Genomic DNA, 17329 nt, shown 5'->3' on the forward strand with positions numbered 1-17329 from the left:
CATGCACTATATCTGAGGCCTTGGGATGCTGTATTGGTGAAACAAGCCAAAAATGGCAAACTACTGCAGAATGAACCTACACAGACACACAATAACACACCATGGAGAAGAAGGCACAGCTCTCCAGTGGGACACCACGTCTCACAGGCAGATCATTCCATACATGACTTTAATGTCAGAATCCTCAACAGAATGTTTAAAAGCATCAAGAACGGGAAACATTTGAACTCAAAACAAGAGGACTTAATGCTGATATGGGGTTTTAAACCACTACCATAATTTGTTGTAATGTTTCTCCCTGCCTCTGTGAATTGTTCCATTAAACCCCTCTGCCCCCCCCACCCCCCTGCACACTGCTGATGGATGGTCCTGTGTCTCACTGTCTCTTTCCCTTTCTCCCCCCTGCATCCCCATTCCCCCTGCACACTGCTGATGGATGGTCCTGTGTCTCACTGTCCCTTTCCCCTTCTCCCCCCTGCATCCCCCACCCCCCTGCACACTGCTGATGGATGGTCCTGTGTCTCACTGTCCCTTTCCCCTTCTCCCCCTTGCATCCCCACCCCCTGCACACTGCTGATGGATGGTCTTGAGTCTCACTGTCCCTTTCCCCTTCTCCCCCCTGCATCCCCATCCCCCTGCACACAGCAGATGGATGGTCCTGTGTCTCACTGTCCCTTTCCCCTTCTCCCCCTGCATCCCCCCCACCCTGCTGATGGATGGATGGTCTTGTGTCTCACTGTCCCTTTCCCCTTCTCCCCCTGCATCCCCATCCCCCTGCACACTGCTGATGGATGGTCCGGTGTCTCACTGTCCCTTTCCCCTTCTCCCCCTGCATCCCCCCCACCCTGCTGATGGATGGATGGTCTTGTGTCTCACTGTCCCTTTCCCCTTTTCCCCCCTGCATCCCGATCCCCCTGCACACTGCAGATGGATAGTCCTGTGTCTCACGGTCCCTTTCCCCTTCTCCCCCCTGCATCCCCCCCATCCCTTGCACACTGCTGATGGATGGATGGTCCTGTGTCTCACTGTCCCTTTCCCCCTCTCGCCCCTGCATCCCCACAACACCTGCTCACTGCAGATGTATATATGGTCCTGTGTCTCACTGTCTCTTTCATCCACTTATTGCCCTGTCTGTTTATTCTCTCTCCGCATTCTCTGCCTTAGCTGGCTATCTTATTTGTCTTTTTTTTTTACATCTGTGTTAGGCTCATGGAATCTCTGTAAATCAGTATCGCTGACCTGGGGAAGAAAGGAGAACTCTTGGAAGCTTGTCTTATAATATCTATTGTTAAATAAAAAAGATACCACCTAATACTGAAGTACTCATTTACTCTGCACTATCACACCTGGACTGACACGGCTATTTCTGTTTAATTTATGTGAAGACATACTCAGCGTAATTATTAAATATATAAAAAAAAATATCACACAATTCTAGAAGTGACCTGATGCTGATGCTTCAGTTGAAGTTGGACTTCATGTAAAGAAGGTCCCTGATATGAGGTGGGACAACAAATGTGTTTGAGAACCAACACTGCAGATCATGCATCTCTTTTTAAGTCAGATTTCCTATTTTTGGATGCTCAAACAAGAGTACGCATGCGCACTACATACAATGCCATGGTAAGGATATTGTGGGAAAACACAATCAAAAACCCTCAGCATACTGTATGCAGTTCATAAAATAGATAAACGATTATCTACACTTGATAGCTTAGTTACAGTACACATCACAAAGGTTCCCCTACGGTGTTACACACAGCAACTTGTAAACCATTAACAAGAGGACAGCGAGATCAATTCAAGTCAAATGACTAAACATGGGAATTGTTCAATCCATTTTAGATGGTTGTCTGATAACACCCACATAGGTATTTTGTATGAAAAAATAAATCAATGGCCAGATGTGCTACTGTATATTGTTCATCAGATGTTACTGCCAAGCGGGGACTACGCTTTTGCTGTAGGGCAGGGGTGCGCAAACTGGGGGCGTGCGATTTTCTGGGTGGGGGGCGCGGCGTTTACAGATGCCCCGTGTGCTTCCCCACAACATTTAAATTGAATGCAGGGGGAGTGTGCTAGGCCTCAGTAACTGCTTTTTACCTGCTCTCCGGCGGCTTCTGACGACGTGTCGCCATGACAACGCAACATCAAACGACGCTGCGCGGTCAAACGGTAACATGATGTCAACACGTAAAATGATGCCACCGATCCCGCAAGGTATGTGAAGGAAAGGGGGGTTGGGTGGACGAGCAGGTGGGGAGAGCAAGCAGAGGGGCACAAACAAAAACAATTGTGCACCCCTGCTGTAGGGCAGGGGAGCACAATCTTTTTTTCCTGCGCCCCCCTGCCGTCTGTCCCCCTCTCCTCGCGCCCCCCCATGCTTACCTTGCTTCAGACATCCTGGCGTCATGATGTCACGTTGCCATGGCAACGTGTGACCAGGAGCGACTGAAACAAGGTAAGTAGAAGCTTACAGAGGCCCTGCAGTTCCCCCAGCATTCATTTAAATACATTCGGGAAGCGCGCGGGGCCCTCTGTAAACCCCGCGCCCCCGCAGCAAGTCTCGTGCCCCCCACTTTGCGCACCGCTGCTGTAGGGTATGGTATTTGTCATCCACATACTTCTCTTTTCAGATAAATCCAGTCCTGTTTTTTTATGCCGTACGGTGCCAACGTGGTCGCACACAGACCAGGATACGCAGCTGCTGCAGTATTTCGAGCTAGTTCCTGGCCCTCCAATTACTATACTTCAAGAATTGAATGGTCCAGTGGATTTTTATCACCACAGCTCGAAAACGGAGATGCCGCGTGAAAAATCTCACCTACTGTAAATGCTTGAACCGGTGCAAATCAAATGAACAGGAGCAGATGCCCCACACAGGCCCTTCCCAGGCTCATCACCCAGCTGCAAATGCAGGAGCCCGGGATTAGCAGATTATTTCGCGGCATAATGGCAGCGCTATACACACAGGACTGAAAAATCAGCTACAATGTTACAGTGTGCCTCAGGCACCACAAACATAGATTGTAAGCTCTACGGGGCAGGGACCGTGTCTGCAAAATATATCTGTAAAGCGCTGCGTAAAACTAGCAGCGCTATACAAGAACAAACCATTATTATTCATTATTATTATTATGCTGCATTCTTGGGCTCCAAAATATCTTACTGTGGCTTTGTGATTACTGAACTGGTCTCTGGAGGGAGAGACCCTGAATAACAGTTTGTTGCTAGTTTCATGTGATTTAGAGCAAGTTGCTTAAGACAATATTTACTAAGAAGTGCTACTTCATGAGACACCTTCCAGGCTTGAAGAAACCTTGCCCCTTTTATTTCAATAGGCTTTAAAAGGCCATATTTCCTAAGCAGTACCTATGCTTAAGTAGCTGGGGCCCCGGATCTCACCGTGCCTCTGTACTGTACAGCCTCTGCACAGGCACTTACAATAGGCAACCACTGTTACTGTGGGTTTAATAAGGAGACCGTTGTGGTATCTTTGTTAGTTGTATGTACTAAGTGTATATGGAGCTGAAATGCCTTTGTTACAGCTCAGTTTCCTATTGGCTGTAAGGGTGAGGCTGAGCCGGCAGCCACATTATTTACTCTCAACCAGAATAAAACCCCAAGGTTGAAAACTTTCGGAGTATCTCGAAACTAAACTGAAAGTCGCCTCGGGGGTTCAGGTTATGTAAACATACAGCACAGATTCCTGCTCTGCAAATTCAGCAAATGCTTGTATGTTACTAAGCAGCATTAACCATTTAATTCCAATGTTATCCGGTATTTGCTGTTCTTTCCCAACACTTCTTTAAAGCACTTGTGCTGCCAGCCTTAGCCAAACAAAACAAAAAGGAAAACGTCGGAACCAACAATCTACCTGTATTACCTACATTTAACCGGTTAAAATTGCCCCACGTTCAGTTTGGTCTCAGGAGGAATAGACTATTTGTACACCGCCAGTTCTGCAGAGCCTGAAAAGCATTGTAACGCAAATATTTCCAACAACAAAAGGTACAACATCATGGACACATTCGCTATGGAAAGTCTCCCTGCCCACACTGCGTTGCATCATGCACATCTGTGTTTGCTGTACCTGTGGACACAGTTCACCCCCTCCAGGTAGGCTAGTGCTTTACAGATCTGCAATGAGTACAGGATCATGGTCAGGACCTGCAGAGTATTCTTGTTCTTTTCGAGGTACTGTCCAAGCTGCAGAGAGATCACATGGGGTACAATATTAGTCTGTGTGAAGGTGACGGGGGTAACGTTAGCGAGATGCTGCACTTTAACCATCCAAAATGAACAAGGACAACACAACATCTGTATGAACTAATCCCACATGTTGCACCTTGTGTGACATCGGGATCACTACTGACTCCCAAAGATATGAAATGAAGATTGTGGTACGGTTAGAGCAGGGGTGCTCCACTCCAACCCCCCCCCCCCCCCCCCCGACAGGTCAGGTTTTTAGGATATCCCTGCTGCAGCACAGGTGGCTCAACCAGTCCCTGCTTCAGCACAGGTGGCTCAATCAGAGGCTCAAAACTTGACCTGGGGGGGGGGGGGGGCTTGAGGACTGGGGTTGGCCACCCTTGGGTTAGAGGATATTATCAAAATCATCCACACAAGGTCCCCCAACGGGTAAGGTTTTCAGGATATCCCAGCTGCAGCACAGGTGGCTCAATCAGTCTTACTGAGCCACTGATTGAGCCACCTGTGCTGAAGCAGGGACTGATTGAGCCACCTGTGCTGAAGCAGGGACTGATTGAGCCACCTGTGCAGAAGCAGGGACTGATTGAGCCACCTGTGCAGAAGCAGGGACTGATTGAGCAACAGTTGCTGAAGCAGGGATATACTGAAAACCTGACCCGTTTGGGGGGGCTTGAGCACTGGCGTTGAGACCCCCTGATATAAACCATTAATAAAAGTGATGCAAACAAGGGTAACAAAAGAATGCGTGTCGATATAAAACGGATTTCCATTGTTGTGCTGCACGTATGTCAGCGTTTCTTTCACTAAGGAACAAATAGCACCCGGGTCGGCATTAGAGGCCGAGCTTGGATATTGCCTCCTTTACCGCCCACATATACAGGTATGTGACCGATATGTATAATAAATGGCACGCACCACATTGTCCGTCAACTTTTTCTTGGCGTGAAAGACAGATGCAACTTGACAAAAAAAATGTATGCGTTTATATGAATGAACACCTTGTAAAGAATAGGAAAACTCACTAAATGTAAAAATATGAACACTGACATAGCAACATACAGAATGCCGCTAATGATTTTAGGTGAGAAAAAGATTTTTTTGATGCAATGCCCACTTTCTGTTAATTATAAATAAACAATGCTTGATGTACAGTATAGCACATATAGATGCCCTATTGTTCAGTGGACAAGGTGGAGCATATATGATTGAGGACTGCATCAATACAGTAAATGTGTTTAAATGAAAAATACAAATGTAAAGGGTGTGATACAGAAGCAGACAGATTTCCAGAATGGAGAACGATTATATAACTACTACAAAACTCTGATTTAATTAGGAACGAAACCCTGAAGATAAAGTACTTGAGTTCTAATTGTCATCTAACAGCTTGCAGAGAACAAAGATGTAAATGAAACATATACTGTAGTAGACATCTGTTTTAACCGTACCTCTCCGAATGCATATAATTCCATCACGATCCAAATTGGGTCGTCCTCAATAACGCCAACAAGTTTCACAATGTGGGGGTGCTCCAAATTCCTCATTAGAACTAAAAACAAGAAATCACCAAAGTGACACCGAGTCAGCAGGTACAAATGACAAAGAGAGACCCCCAAACGTATTGGAGGCATGAGAAGGCAGCGAGGTGGGACTCAGAGACTGTGCCAAGTCCAAATCCAGGATCATATTTGGAACAGGAGTAAAACAAGCAAAAACGTCCCCGCACTCTAACATACTATCAGTAACACTTTCGGGTGATGTGTTCTCTGGGACTAGATCCATCTCGGAGGCTCGATGAAGAAATAGGAGCAGCACGACTGCTGTTGAAATTCAATGTGATTTTTATCACCTTTCCAACGTTTTGGTCCTGCTGAAAAGACCCGTTTCAAGGCAGCGAGATAACAGTGTACACAATGATAGGGTTATAAAGGCCACCCACGGAAAGTGACATCTCACAAAACATACACAACACGATAGCAATAAGAAAAGAACACAAATTACATAAAGTTGTACAGTACCATAAACCTATCGCACAGTGGAACGCTCACCCGCACCGCTGGTACAAAGGGTAAACTTTCTATAAAACGGTCGCTTATCCTGCATAATGTTCATATGTTGTCCCATACTCGTACTGTATGTCTTTTATATATCTTGGATAATATGCTTATGGTGCGATCTGTTCATTTGTGTTATTTTCTTACAGTAGTGGCAACGTTTATTCTAACATTTGCTGTAAACTAGCCGGGTTACATTCTGGGTATGTGCTGGGTATGTTCTGGGCTAGTTTGAGGCACGTTTAAGGCATTTCTGCATTGACTAACGACCCATAGGATTAACACAGCAGGGATCCCTGGCAGTCCAATTCAGTTTGAATGGGTTTGCCAGGGACCCCCCGCTGTTAATCTGATAGGCCATTAATCAATGCAGGAATGCTGGGGCTAGTTTAAGGAAAGTTTAAGGCATGTATTCAGAATGTACCTGGGTCTTTTGGGGAATTGCCACTGGTTTTTGTTAGAATAAACGTTGCCTCTACTGTATCACCGTCTTGTTGTGCATGTTGTGTAAGATGTTGTGTAAGATGTCACTTCTAGAAGAGGACTTTATAGACCTACAATTTTATACGCGGTTGTGTCACTGCCTTGGAAAAAAAAATCCTTTCAGCAGTACAGACACGTTGGAAAGGTGAAATAAATCACGTTGAATCGCAACAAACCGACGTCCTACGCGTTTTCATTTTTGAATGGCGCAGGTGACTTTCCTCAGCATATTTATTTTGTCTTGGAATATAACCTTCTTCGTTTGACATCTTCATACATTTTTTCCAAAATAGCCAAAAAGGTGTAGGCGAGAGATGACCTGTCTGCCGACATTCAGCACTATAATGAAAGAAAGTGACAGAGGTCACTGAAGTCCCTTAGTGGTTGCCCTCACGGCAAAAACAAGTAGCATAACTATAAGATACAAATATCCTCAGTATGGACTCAAGGTCCCAGGTGAAATAAAATAGTAGCTGGGACCTTGAGTCCATACTGAGGATATTTGTATCTTATAGTAATGCTACTTGTTTTTGCCGTGAGTGCAACTAATAGGGGACTTCAGTGACCTCTGTCACTTTCTTTCATTATATTTCTCTACTTATTATTTTTGGATATTGTGGTTTGAGCGACGTCCCACTCTCTTGTTTTCGACATTCAGCACTACACAGATGTAGTTAGACTTACCGTCCCCAGCACAGCAGGCAGAAAAAAGGAAAAGTCTGCCGGGCCTGGGGACGGTGTCTGCTGTGATCACACTGCGGGTGGGGGGGTCTGTGCTTCGGAATGGGAAATGGGGACCCCCTCCACAAGGTTAATCCTTCCAGCCCATGGTGGTCACATGACAGCAGCAACAAAAATGTTAAGGTTTGCTACGTTTGTACGTAATATCCACATTCAGCCTGAAGGGAAAGACAGGCTTTGGTGGTTGTTCAAACTAAGATTTGCCAACAGAACCAGTGTTTTTGTGAACTTTGGCTGACGGATTATTTTTTCTTTTTTTCTTTTGTGTGTGATCTGTATTGATCTCATTTGTCCTGGCAGCCTGTCTTATAGGTGTAGCAGGGTCCCCTCTGGCCCTCCTCACCTGCGCCATATCAGGCAGTTGCAGGGGCTCCCGGCGACATCAGTGCCAGGGCACTGCCATTTTGCGTGCGTTCGCGCATGTGCGGGAAGTCGTGCATGCACAGTGTAGCCCCAGGAGTAACGGTGGCCATGTTGTGCCTGGTGCCAGGTTTGCGCATGCGCGATGCGTATGAGGAGTCGCGGTGGCCATTACCTGTAGTGCAGTGCCCCCTAGATGTTGCGCATGTGCAGGAAAGTTCCACGGCGGCCATTAGTCTAGCGCAGGCGCAGATAGAGGTAGGCGGCCATTAGAGAGGCGCCCATGTGGTCCTGATATGGAAAAGCCCCAGAGTGGACTACAACTCCCAGCAGCCTCTGGGGACTGCCCTATGATCCCTGTAACAAGCAGCCAGACAGCCACTGAGGCTTACAGATTCTCATGCTGCATGTGGATACATTGTTGTGTGCAGACAGGAAGAGTTAGTTGGAGCTGGGAGAAGGGAGGGGGAGGTAGGTGTAGGGAGCAAGTGGCTTCTTACACTAGGCCAGGTTACCCCCAGGCCCCAGCTAGGCCCAACTCACCAGTAGATGTGTAGCTGCTGTGTAGGGAAGGCCCTAAGGTAGGGATTTTGCCCTTTTAGCAGTAGCTTAGTCAGTGAGACAGGCGCTGCTGTGTGCTCTGACAAGGAGGGAGCAGTGTGACAAGTGTGTCTGGGATCAGACATTCATCACTCAAGATACAGACTGTGTGGTGAGACTATCTGGATTGGGAGAGGACTCCATTGCTGCGGATTCAGCGTTGGACGCAGACGGGTCCTTTCCTGTTGTTGCTGTACCCGGGCGCAGGAGCCCGGGCAGGTATTTCTACAAGTGCACCAACTGTACCCTACATACCGGTTTCCTTACAGGCACTGATCACGCCTAGTGGGTGGGTTGCTGGACTATTGGGACACTTGGGTATAGTGGTGGGGTTTGTGGCCCAGTGAGGCCAGGTTAAGTGTGACACGGCTGTGTTGCTATTATTGATGTGATGTTATTGTTTTGGCCATATTGTAAACAGTTACGTATATATACTCCATTGTATGTTTTTCCTATTTGTGGGTCCTGTGTCAGGGGTCATTCTTTTCACCTGGAATCCCTGCACAGGTGGAGGCGCTGTAAGTATACATTCCAGGATACACCCCAGGCTCCCATTGGCGGAGTTCGGGCCTCCTGTGAGCCTAACAGGTATTGCACCACACTGGTAACAGATGTAGATTTCCCCACATGGTCCCTATCTGCGTTTGGGGGGGGGGGGGGGAATACCGTTACATAGGTATAAGAGGTTTTGGTATTCACTATTAGTGTTCACATTACACTATATTAATTATTGCAATAGCGCTATAAGCACATATTCTTTCTTTTCACATATACAGTACCCGTGGGGAATACAGTGATCATTATCTGAAGCTCAAAAGTCTAATGTAGAGTGAACCAGGTCAGGTAGGGTGTCAAAGTAGCACAACTGCCTGGTAAGGGTTTGTAGTAATTCTCTAAGCTACCTAGTCCACGGTTGGTACTGTATATACCCGAGCTTCGGTGAAAAGCTCTGTTACACTATCACACTTCCTTGAATCTCCTTCAAACAATCTGAATTAAGGTCAGCTCAAGGTAAAGAGATAAGAACTAAATATTATTTTACTCCAAAGTTTAGAAGGGATTTGAGAAGCCGAACTTTATTTATTAAAGTGCTTTGCCGTTCTCTGTATGTGCTTTCCCGTTCTCTGTATGTGCTTTCCCGTTCTCTGTATGTGCTTTCCCGTTCTCTGTATGTGCTTTCCCGTTCTCTGTATGTGCTTTCCCGTTCTCTGTATGTGCTTTCCCGTTCTCTGTATGTGCTTTCCCGTTCTCTGTATGTGCTTTCCCGTTCTCTGTATGTGCTTTCCCGTTCTCTGTATGTGCTTTGCCGTTCTCTGTATGTGCTTTCCCGTTCTCTGTATGTGCTCTCCCGTTCTCTGTATGTGCTTTCCCGTTCTCTGTATGTGCTTTCCCGTTCTCTGTATGTGCTTTCCCGTTCTCTGTACAGTATGTGCTTTCCCGTTCTCTGTATGTGCTTTCAGACAGTACTAGTAGCAGTGAAATGTTAGGCAGGCACTTACTTACCAGCTTCACTCATGAACTTTTCTTTGACATCTGGAGCACAATCCTTCTTGCAGGTTTTCACAGCTACGTTAATTCGCTCTCCTTTCTACAAGAAACAATATTTGGAGTACTTTATTTTCCCAAATGTCTTCCCCAACTCCTTTATGTATATTGTATTGTGTAACAGCAGCCAGAATGTTCTACAGTATCTTGCAAGGATAGAAATCTTCGGACTTCATACCAAATTCCTCCAAAACACTCCCCATAAATGTCACATTCTGATTTACGGATACAGATTTCCGAGAAAATGCAGCTCCATTTAAGTATCAAATCAGAAATGCAGAATGATCCATTTATTAAAACCTGACGGGATCTCACCCAAATTGCATTATACAAGCTGGAGCTTGGTATTAACCCAAAGTAATGTTATGATCATTATTGGAACACTAAATACCAAACAAGTTAATTCATTATGTTGTATACTCTAGTACAGGGGTGCACAAACTTTTCCCCTTGCGCGCCTGCATTCAACCCTTCCCCCCCTTAAGTTGGCTCCAGCATCAAATGACGCCACGGGGCTTCAATGCTTAGTTTGAGTAGCAGTGCCCACTCAGTGACCTGAGACATCTCACGTTACCTCCATGTGACCCAGACACCAATATAAAGTGTAAGCTCTTCACCACAGCATATATTTCCTTGCCATGAATGAAGAACGTACAATATTCAGCTCCATGTACTCTCTCAGGCTAAAGGACACATTATTTAGCCAACAAGTTACAACTGGGTGGGTGAGTAGACATGTCCTTTCTACCCTAGTAGACAGTAAATATTGTGTGGTTTTAGGCTGTTGGACTTTTTACACACATGGCTTTTGTACACTCCGTCGTAGACCTCCCCAAAAAATCCTTCTCCAAGGATCCTTCCAAGTATGACATCATCTCGGCTGATTGTGTACCGAATACCTGTAATAAAAAGCAGAAAAGTGGAGGGGCTAGGACAGTAACCGCCTTTATTGCTGAAATACATGTATCAAAATTATCAACTGGGGAAGACCAAAAAGGAGGGCTCGCATGTCCCATTGTGACATTAAAGGTGCTGGGTCACCTTGTACCTAGGTTATTTTCTTTAAAGAAGTAGTTTGTCATATTTTACAATATACAGTAGTGTATTTTTTTACCTCTCCAGATCTTTTTCTGCTCACTGAATTTTAATCTTTATAAAAATGAGCCCAAAATCAAAGCTAGCATGGCCGGTAGTGTTAAGCACCTCCCACTTTGTGACATCACACATCAGAGAGACTTATTCGAGGAGCTCGGGATAAGCCATATTCTCTGATCATTTCTCGGAAGTCTGCACCATCCAAACCCCCCCTACATTCACCCTCTTCCTTGTCCATGCCTCGATTGTATTTGTCATTTCTCCCATCTACTTTGTATACATTTCGTTCTTTAAAGCTGCAGTTCAGTCAATATCCTGCACGTGTGTTTTTTTAATAAATCAGTTCTGTAGTAAGAAAAAATACTTTTAGCATTTTCTGGTTTTAAAAAAACAACTTTGAAAGACCAATTTTCTTGTATTCTATTTTAACAGCCATTTGCTAAGGCACTGTCCCTTTATGTCCTGTCACAAGCCCTGGCACACCCCTTTGTCAGCCCTGCCCTCCCTCTAGCACGTCAGTGCAGGAATGCTCATGAATATTCATGAGCTTCCACTGAGAGACAGAAGCAGAATATAAACATATGCCAGCTCTAATTATGTCACCAAATTTCGCGATCAATACATGGAGAACGAATTGACCTGCAGCGATACAGTTCTTTAGGTAATTAGAGATTGCCCACATGGAACTATTGAAGTAAAAAAAAATAATTAAAAAAAAAAAGACTGAACTGCAGCTTTAAAGCTTTCTTACCCTCATTAACCCTAATTGGCCTTTTCGCAAATAGTTTCCTGTATCCATACATAGTGGTCCGACCATTACCTCTCTATTTTGTTGACCTTTCTCCCAATCCACTCACTGTCTTCAATTCCTTCCGCCCTTGGCGTAGGTCACATGACCAGTTCCAAGACATGCCCTAATCTGTGCTAACAGCATTGATTGTGAAAACGAGTCTCTTAATTTACTTTACAAGTGATGCTGCTGGCGTAAATTACACTAACAGCGTGAGCATTTATCGGCAGCTACGAAGCAAAGCTGGAGGGTGACTAAAGTAGAATGGAGAAGGAGCAAGTGAACGAGAGAAATGCTTTTTCAAAAAAGGGTCAATCCCTCCTAGCACCAAAGTGTAATATGCCGCTGACATCTAGGTGAGTCTCAAAATCTGATAGCTAAGAGTATTTTAACGCCTTTTTCCCCCCCATCCCCTCCCCCCCTTATTTGTATATGTTAAACTTGTCCCAATGTATAATTGTACGTTCTTCCCTAAGAGCTGGTAATTGTTTGGTGCTCCTGTTATAAATATGTAAAAATCCTGGTTGTGTGCCCAACATAATGGCAGCCTTTCAGTTTCAATCAATACTTCAATCAGTGTACTGTAACTCAGCAGCTACAATGTATCCTTATATTACTAAGTGAACATTGGCAACACATTTTCACAAACAGGAAAATGTTGCAAATATCATGCACTGCTGGGGAGGTGGGCTAAAGCCTGCTATAGGAATCAGGGGATGCTCAGAATATTAAAACTAATTGAAAATGGCATTAAGAGTTGAATTTAAAAAAAAAGACAGTTACTATGATCTAATACTACAGTACTGATTTGTTTAAAAAACATAAGATTTCACATGTTTTGCTGCTTTAAGATTCTTTTTATAAAGTTATTATGCAAGCATGGTGAGCTCAGACTTGGGAGGGGTTTGATTTCCTCCAGCTGCTCCGTTTTGGGTGATGTGTCTATTTGTTAAACAAGTTATAGCCCTCGTTTCTCCCTCCCCTTACGAGTCTCGGCTCTCTGAGAAAGACAGGATGAGCTAAAGGGAGGGATGGACAAACCATTATTCCTTTCGGACCACTGAAGAAATGCAATTTCGAATTTATTTCCAGAGCGACAAAGGAAGCTGTCTTATTACACTTTAAAGAACACACATTCCCAGATAGCTCAAACTCCTATATCCACCACATCATGAATATATATTTATGCCAAAATGAGTGCTACTGAGCGTGGCAAATGTATACAACAGACAGGGGTGCCCAATGCTACATCAAATTTACAAAACATATACTGTATGGTAATGAGTATAAAGTTTAAATACTTGAATAATAATAGTAATTACTTGTTTTTTTTAGATAAACCCTTTGGCCAAAGCGTCGTAAGCCTGCATACCAAACGTCAAGGTAAACCAAAAATGCAGGTCCTAACACTAAACTGTGAACCCTTCCTGTTACCTCTGTATGAGGGGAAGGAACTGCAGTGAGTCCTGTCCATTCAGCAAGTTGCCAGAACCTCCCAAGTTAAAAAGATTGGTATGCAGGCTTACGACGCTTTGGCCAAAGGGTTTAACTAAAAAAACAAGTAATTACTATTATTATTCAAGTATTTAAACTTTATATGCATTACCATATATGTTTTGTCAATTTGATGTAGCATTGGGCACCCCTGTCTTCTGTTGTATACAGTTTAAAGAAGCCAGTTAGATTTTTTTTTTAAACTGTTTTCATATTTTTTTTTTTTGTGGTTGTTGGCTACGTGGGATTGCACTTTTAGAAGAACAGGTAAGGCAGAAGGATACAAAACAATAAGTTATATAGTGTATAAAGCTCATCTGTACAGCACATACTTGCAGATCTTTGCCCATCTTCAGGTATTTCTGCATATATATCAGAATCTAAAAGAAGATAAATTATACGTATCACATCTTTATTATTTTCAAAATATTTATTCAATTTGATTAATTCAAAGAAAAAAAACAAAAGTACTATTGGTACTAAAAATAACAATTGCACATGAAGAATCATAGCGAGGTCAAAAACCCAAACCCACAGTATTATTTATTTATATGCATAGCGCCAACTGCAGTATTGCTGGGAAAGAGACCTCAAGTATAAACCAGTAGGCAAAGAAGCCTCAATGCACATTCAACGTGATCAATTATTTAAAGAAGAAAAAAAACTAAGAAAATGCATACCCCAAGCGCTAAACCCCCCAAAACAGGGATACTTTGCAGAAATATAGTTCTAGTTGGTGCCAACTCCTTAATTAAGGAAATGTCAGAATACATTTAGTATATATATATACTAAAATTACAATTCTTTACACACACACATATATATATATATATATAGTTATACGTTACCGTTCCAAGGATTAGTAAACAAGAGACAGCACTCAATGTTGAAGATCAAAGTGTATTAGTGAAAGCAAAAATACATCCAGAAACCCAACGTTTCGGTCCTACAGAATGGGACCTTCCTCAGGGGAATACACTTTGATCTTCAACATTGAGTGCTGTCTCTTGTTTACCAATCCTTGGAACGGTAACGTATAACTACATTCTCTATATGGGATGTGCACCTGTGGCTAACCAGCACCTATTGGAGTGCCAACTGCCTTATCTGACTATACTGCTGCGGCACAGTTTATTCGAGCATTTGCCCGTTCTGTGCCGCAGCAGTAGCCTGGCGCGCGCCCGAGTGTGACGGGCGCGCGCCGAAGCAGCGGAAGAGCGCCCTCCGATCGGGGCGCTCTCCCTACCGCTGCCGGGTCCGCCGGTTCCCCCGGAACCCCCTGCCGCTGTCCCGCGATCGCGGGACACCAGGGCTCCCTCGGGGAGCCCCTGGACACGCGTGCAGGGGGCGCACGCTCCCGATGACGCGTGACCGCGCGTCTATGACGCGCGGCACGCCGAGGGGCGGCCACTAGCAAGCCGGGAGATTTCCCGGCTTGCGGTACCGACCACACTTCAATAAAGTGTGTCGGTAGTGTATATATATAGTGAATAAATGAGAACAAGGCACTCCGTCAGGTAGATATAGGTGGGTGCTAATCCTATATAAATCAAATAGGCTATACGATACCGTGTGAGCAGATATCAGAGGCAGCACTCCAGAAGATAGTCAAAAAAAATTGGTATTTAATGTGACATATAAACCAACGTTTCGGTCCTCCACACGGGACCTTTCTCAAGGTGATGAGCAAGGTCCCGTGTGGAGGACCGAAACGTTGGTTTATATGTCACATTAAATACCAATTTTTTTGACTATCTTCTGGAGTGCTGCCTCTGATATCTGCTCACACGGTATCGTATAGCCTATATATATATATATAGGCTATACCAGCGGTGCGCAAACTGGGGGGCGCGACCCCCAGGGGGGGCGCGAGACTGCCGGCGGGGGGCGCGGGGTTTACAGAGGCCCCGCGCGCTTCCCGAAGGCACTTAAATTAAGTGCCGGGGGAGCTGCAGGGCCTCTGTAAACCTTTACTTACCTAAGCTCCGGCGGCTTCCTTCCTGCATCGCCATGGCAACGCGGCGTCAAAATGACGCCGCGAGGTCATGTGACGTCACGTTGCTATGGCAACGTGACGTCATGACGCCGGAGCGCAGGTACGTGGGGCTTAGGGGGGGCGCAGGAGTGAGGGGACGCCGGCAGGGGGGCGCAGGGAAAAAAGTTTGCGCCCCCCTGGGCTATACGATACCGTGTGAGCAGATATCAGAGGCAGCACTCCAGAAGATAGTCAAAAAAATATATATATACATATATATATATGTGTTAAGAAGTGTAATTTTTTCTATTGTATTAACCACTTTGGTGCATGTGGTATAGTTTAGTAACCACAGGCATCAAAGGGGTTACTATTTCGATGATAGGTTTCTGTAATAATAGGTAGAAATATTATTAAAGTGATTGCGACACAGTAATTATTAACGGCCACATTAAATCCTGCATCGCATCTTTGGGTTTAATATCGAACCCGTATAATTATTAACGCAACGATGATGTGTATATATATATATATTCCATCTTCAAATTGCGGTAGTAAGATGCGTTTCTTTTAACTGGTTGCGATATTAACTCCATTTTATCGGAGATTAATGCACCTGGGCCTGTGTGTGCTGTGTGTGCTGTGTGTGCTGTGTGTGCTGTGTGTGCTGTGTGTGCTGTGTGTGCTGTGTGTGAGCTGCAGAGCAGCAGCAGGCGTAACATGCTCTGCCCAACATATTGTACTGAATGACCCATATTTATAAGAAGTTAAAATATATAAATTACCCAAATAACTTGGCACATTGGATGTGCATTGGGGCTTCTTTGTTTGACTATAAACCGATTTAAAAAAAAAATATATATATATATATATATATATAAAAAAAAAAATATATATATATATGGCTAAAATAACTTGTTTTTTTTTAGATAAAGTTGTTGAACAGTATATTTACTCATATTGCACAATTTTCTCTCTCTCTGCTTTTTACTCTATAATGCAAACAGAAGTATACAACAAGAACTCACCCACGCTGCTCCCCTCGAGTAACCTTGATCTTCTCTCTGGTACATCCCTGTAGAACAAAATAGTCGCACGTTAATGTTCTTTTGTGGAGAGCATTGAATTGATGTCAGGCATTGTGAGTCTAATGCAGGGGTGGGCAGCTCCAGTCCTCAAGAACCAACAACAGGTCAGGTTTTCAGGGTATACCTGCTTCAGCCCAGGTGGCTCAATCAGTGGCTGCTTCAGCACAGGTGACTTAATCAGTGGCTCACTGTGCTGAAGCGGGGACATCCGTAAACCTGACCTGTTGGTGGCCCTTTAGGACTGGTGTTGCCCACCCCTGGTCTAATGTAAGTGCAAGACAGAAACTTCTTAAAGCCGTAGTCTCCCTCTGTCTAGTTATTTTTTTAAGCCCCCCCCCCCCCCCTCTGATTTTTAACTGTCCCCTCCAACCCCACCTTTGTTTTTACAAGGATAGTAACTAAAGATCTGAAACGTCTACTTTCAACTCCGGGGACGGCCTGATTCCTGAGATGCCTACAGGTGAAGGTAGGACATTGGAGTCCTCTCCAGGGGAAACAATATTGGTAGTTTCGATGTCCAACGTCACGTGGGACATTTGGCCGGCGTGATGCAGAGGATTTAACACCAGGAAGTACAAACACTTTCTTCGCCGTTAAGTATCTCGGGAAGCAGGCTGCCCTCGAAGACCCCCTTCTTTTCATCCTGCCTGGCCGGGGGAACATTAGCAAGTGGGAACTACCCAGCAATGCACGGAGGCCTGGCAGCTACAGGGGCCCGACTTCAGGTCTCTGGTTGCAGGGGGGCAGGACTTGTGCTTGCTGTGGAGCCTGGCCTCACTCTTCCCCGCTGCGTCCTGATCGGCGATGATCCGCCCGCGTGGACCAAGCTTTACAGACACTTTACCAGAAGCCTCCTCCACCACACAGGTGCAATCATTGGGCTACAGGGTGT

General features: G+C 44.9%; 1 protein-coding gene across 2 annotated transcripts in view; it reads right to left on the minus strand.

The window, feature by feature from the left end:
* The window catches only part of PTK2B (protein tyrosine kinase 2 beta), a 219192-nt gene that overhangs the window by 51370 nt on the left and 150493 nt on the right, over nt 1-17329 (minus strand). For both annotated transcript variants that reach the window (XM_075598620.1, XM_075598619.1), the window contains exons 13-18: nt 16378-16424; nt 13707-13754; nt 10797-10894; nt 9954-10038; nt 5661-5761; nt 4094-4209 (exon numbers count right to left, since the gene is read on the minus strand). In XM_075598620.1, the coding sequence (XP_075454735.1) occupies nt 4094-4209; nt 5661-5761; nt 9954-10038; nt 10797-10894; nt 13707-13754; nt 16378-16424 (495 nt within the window). The remainder of the gene's footprint in view (nt 1-4093; nt 4210-5660; nt 5762-9953; nt 10039-10796; nt 10895-13706; nt 13755-16377; nt 16425-17329) is intronic.

This window comes from Ascaphus truei, chromosome 4 (genome assembly GCF_040206685.1).
Source record: "Ascaphus truei isolate aAscTru1 chromosome 4, aAscTru1.hap1, whole genome shotgun sequence".
Lineage (NCBI taxonomy): Eukaryota > Metazoa > Chordata > Amphibia > Anura > Ascaphidae > Ascaphus > Ascaphus truei.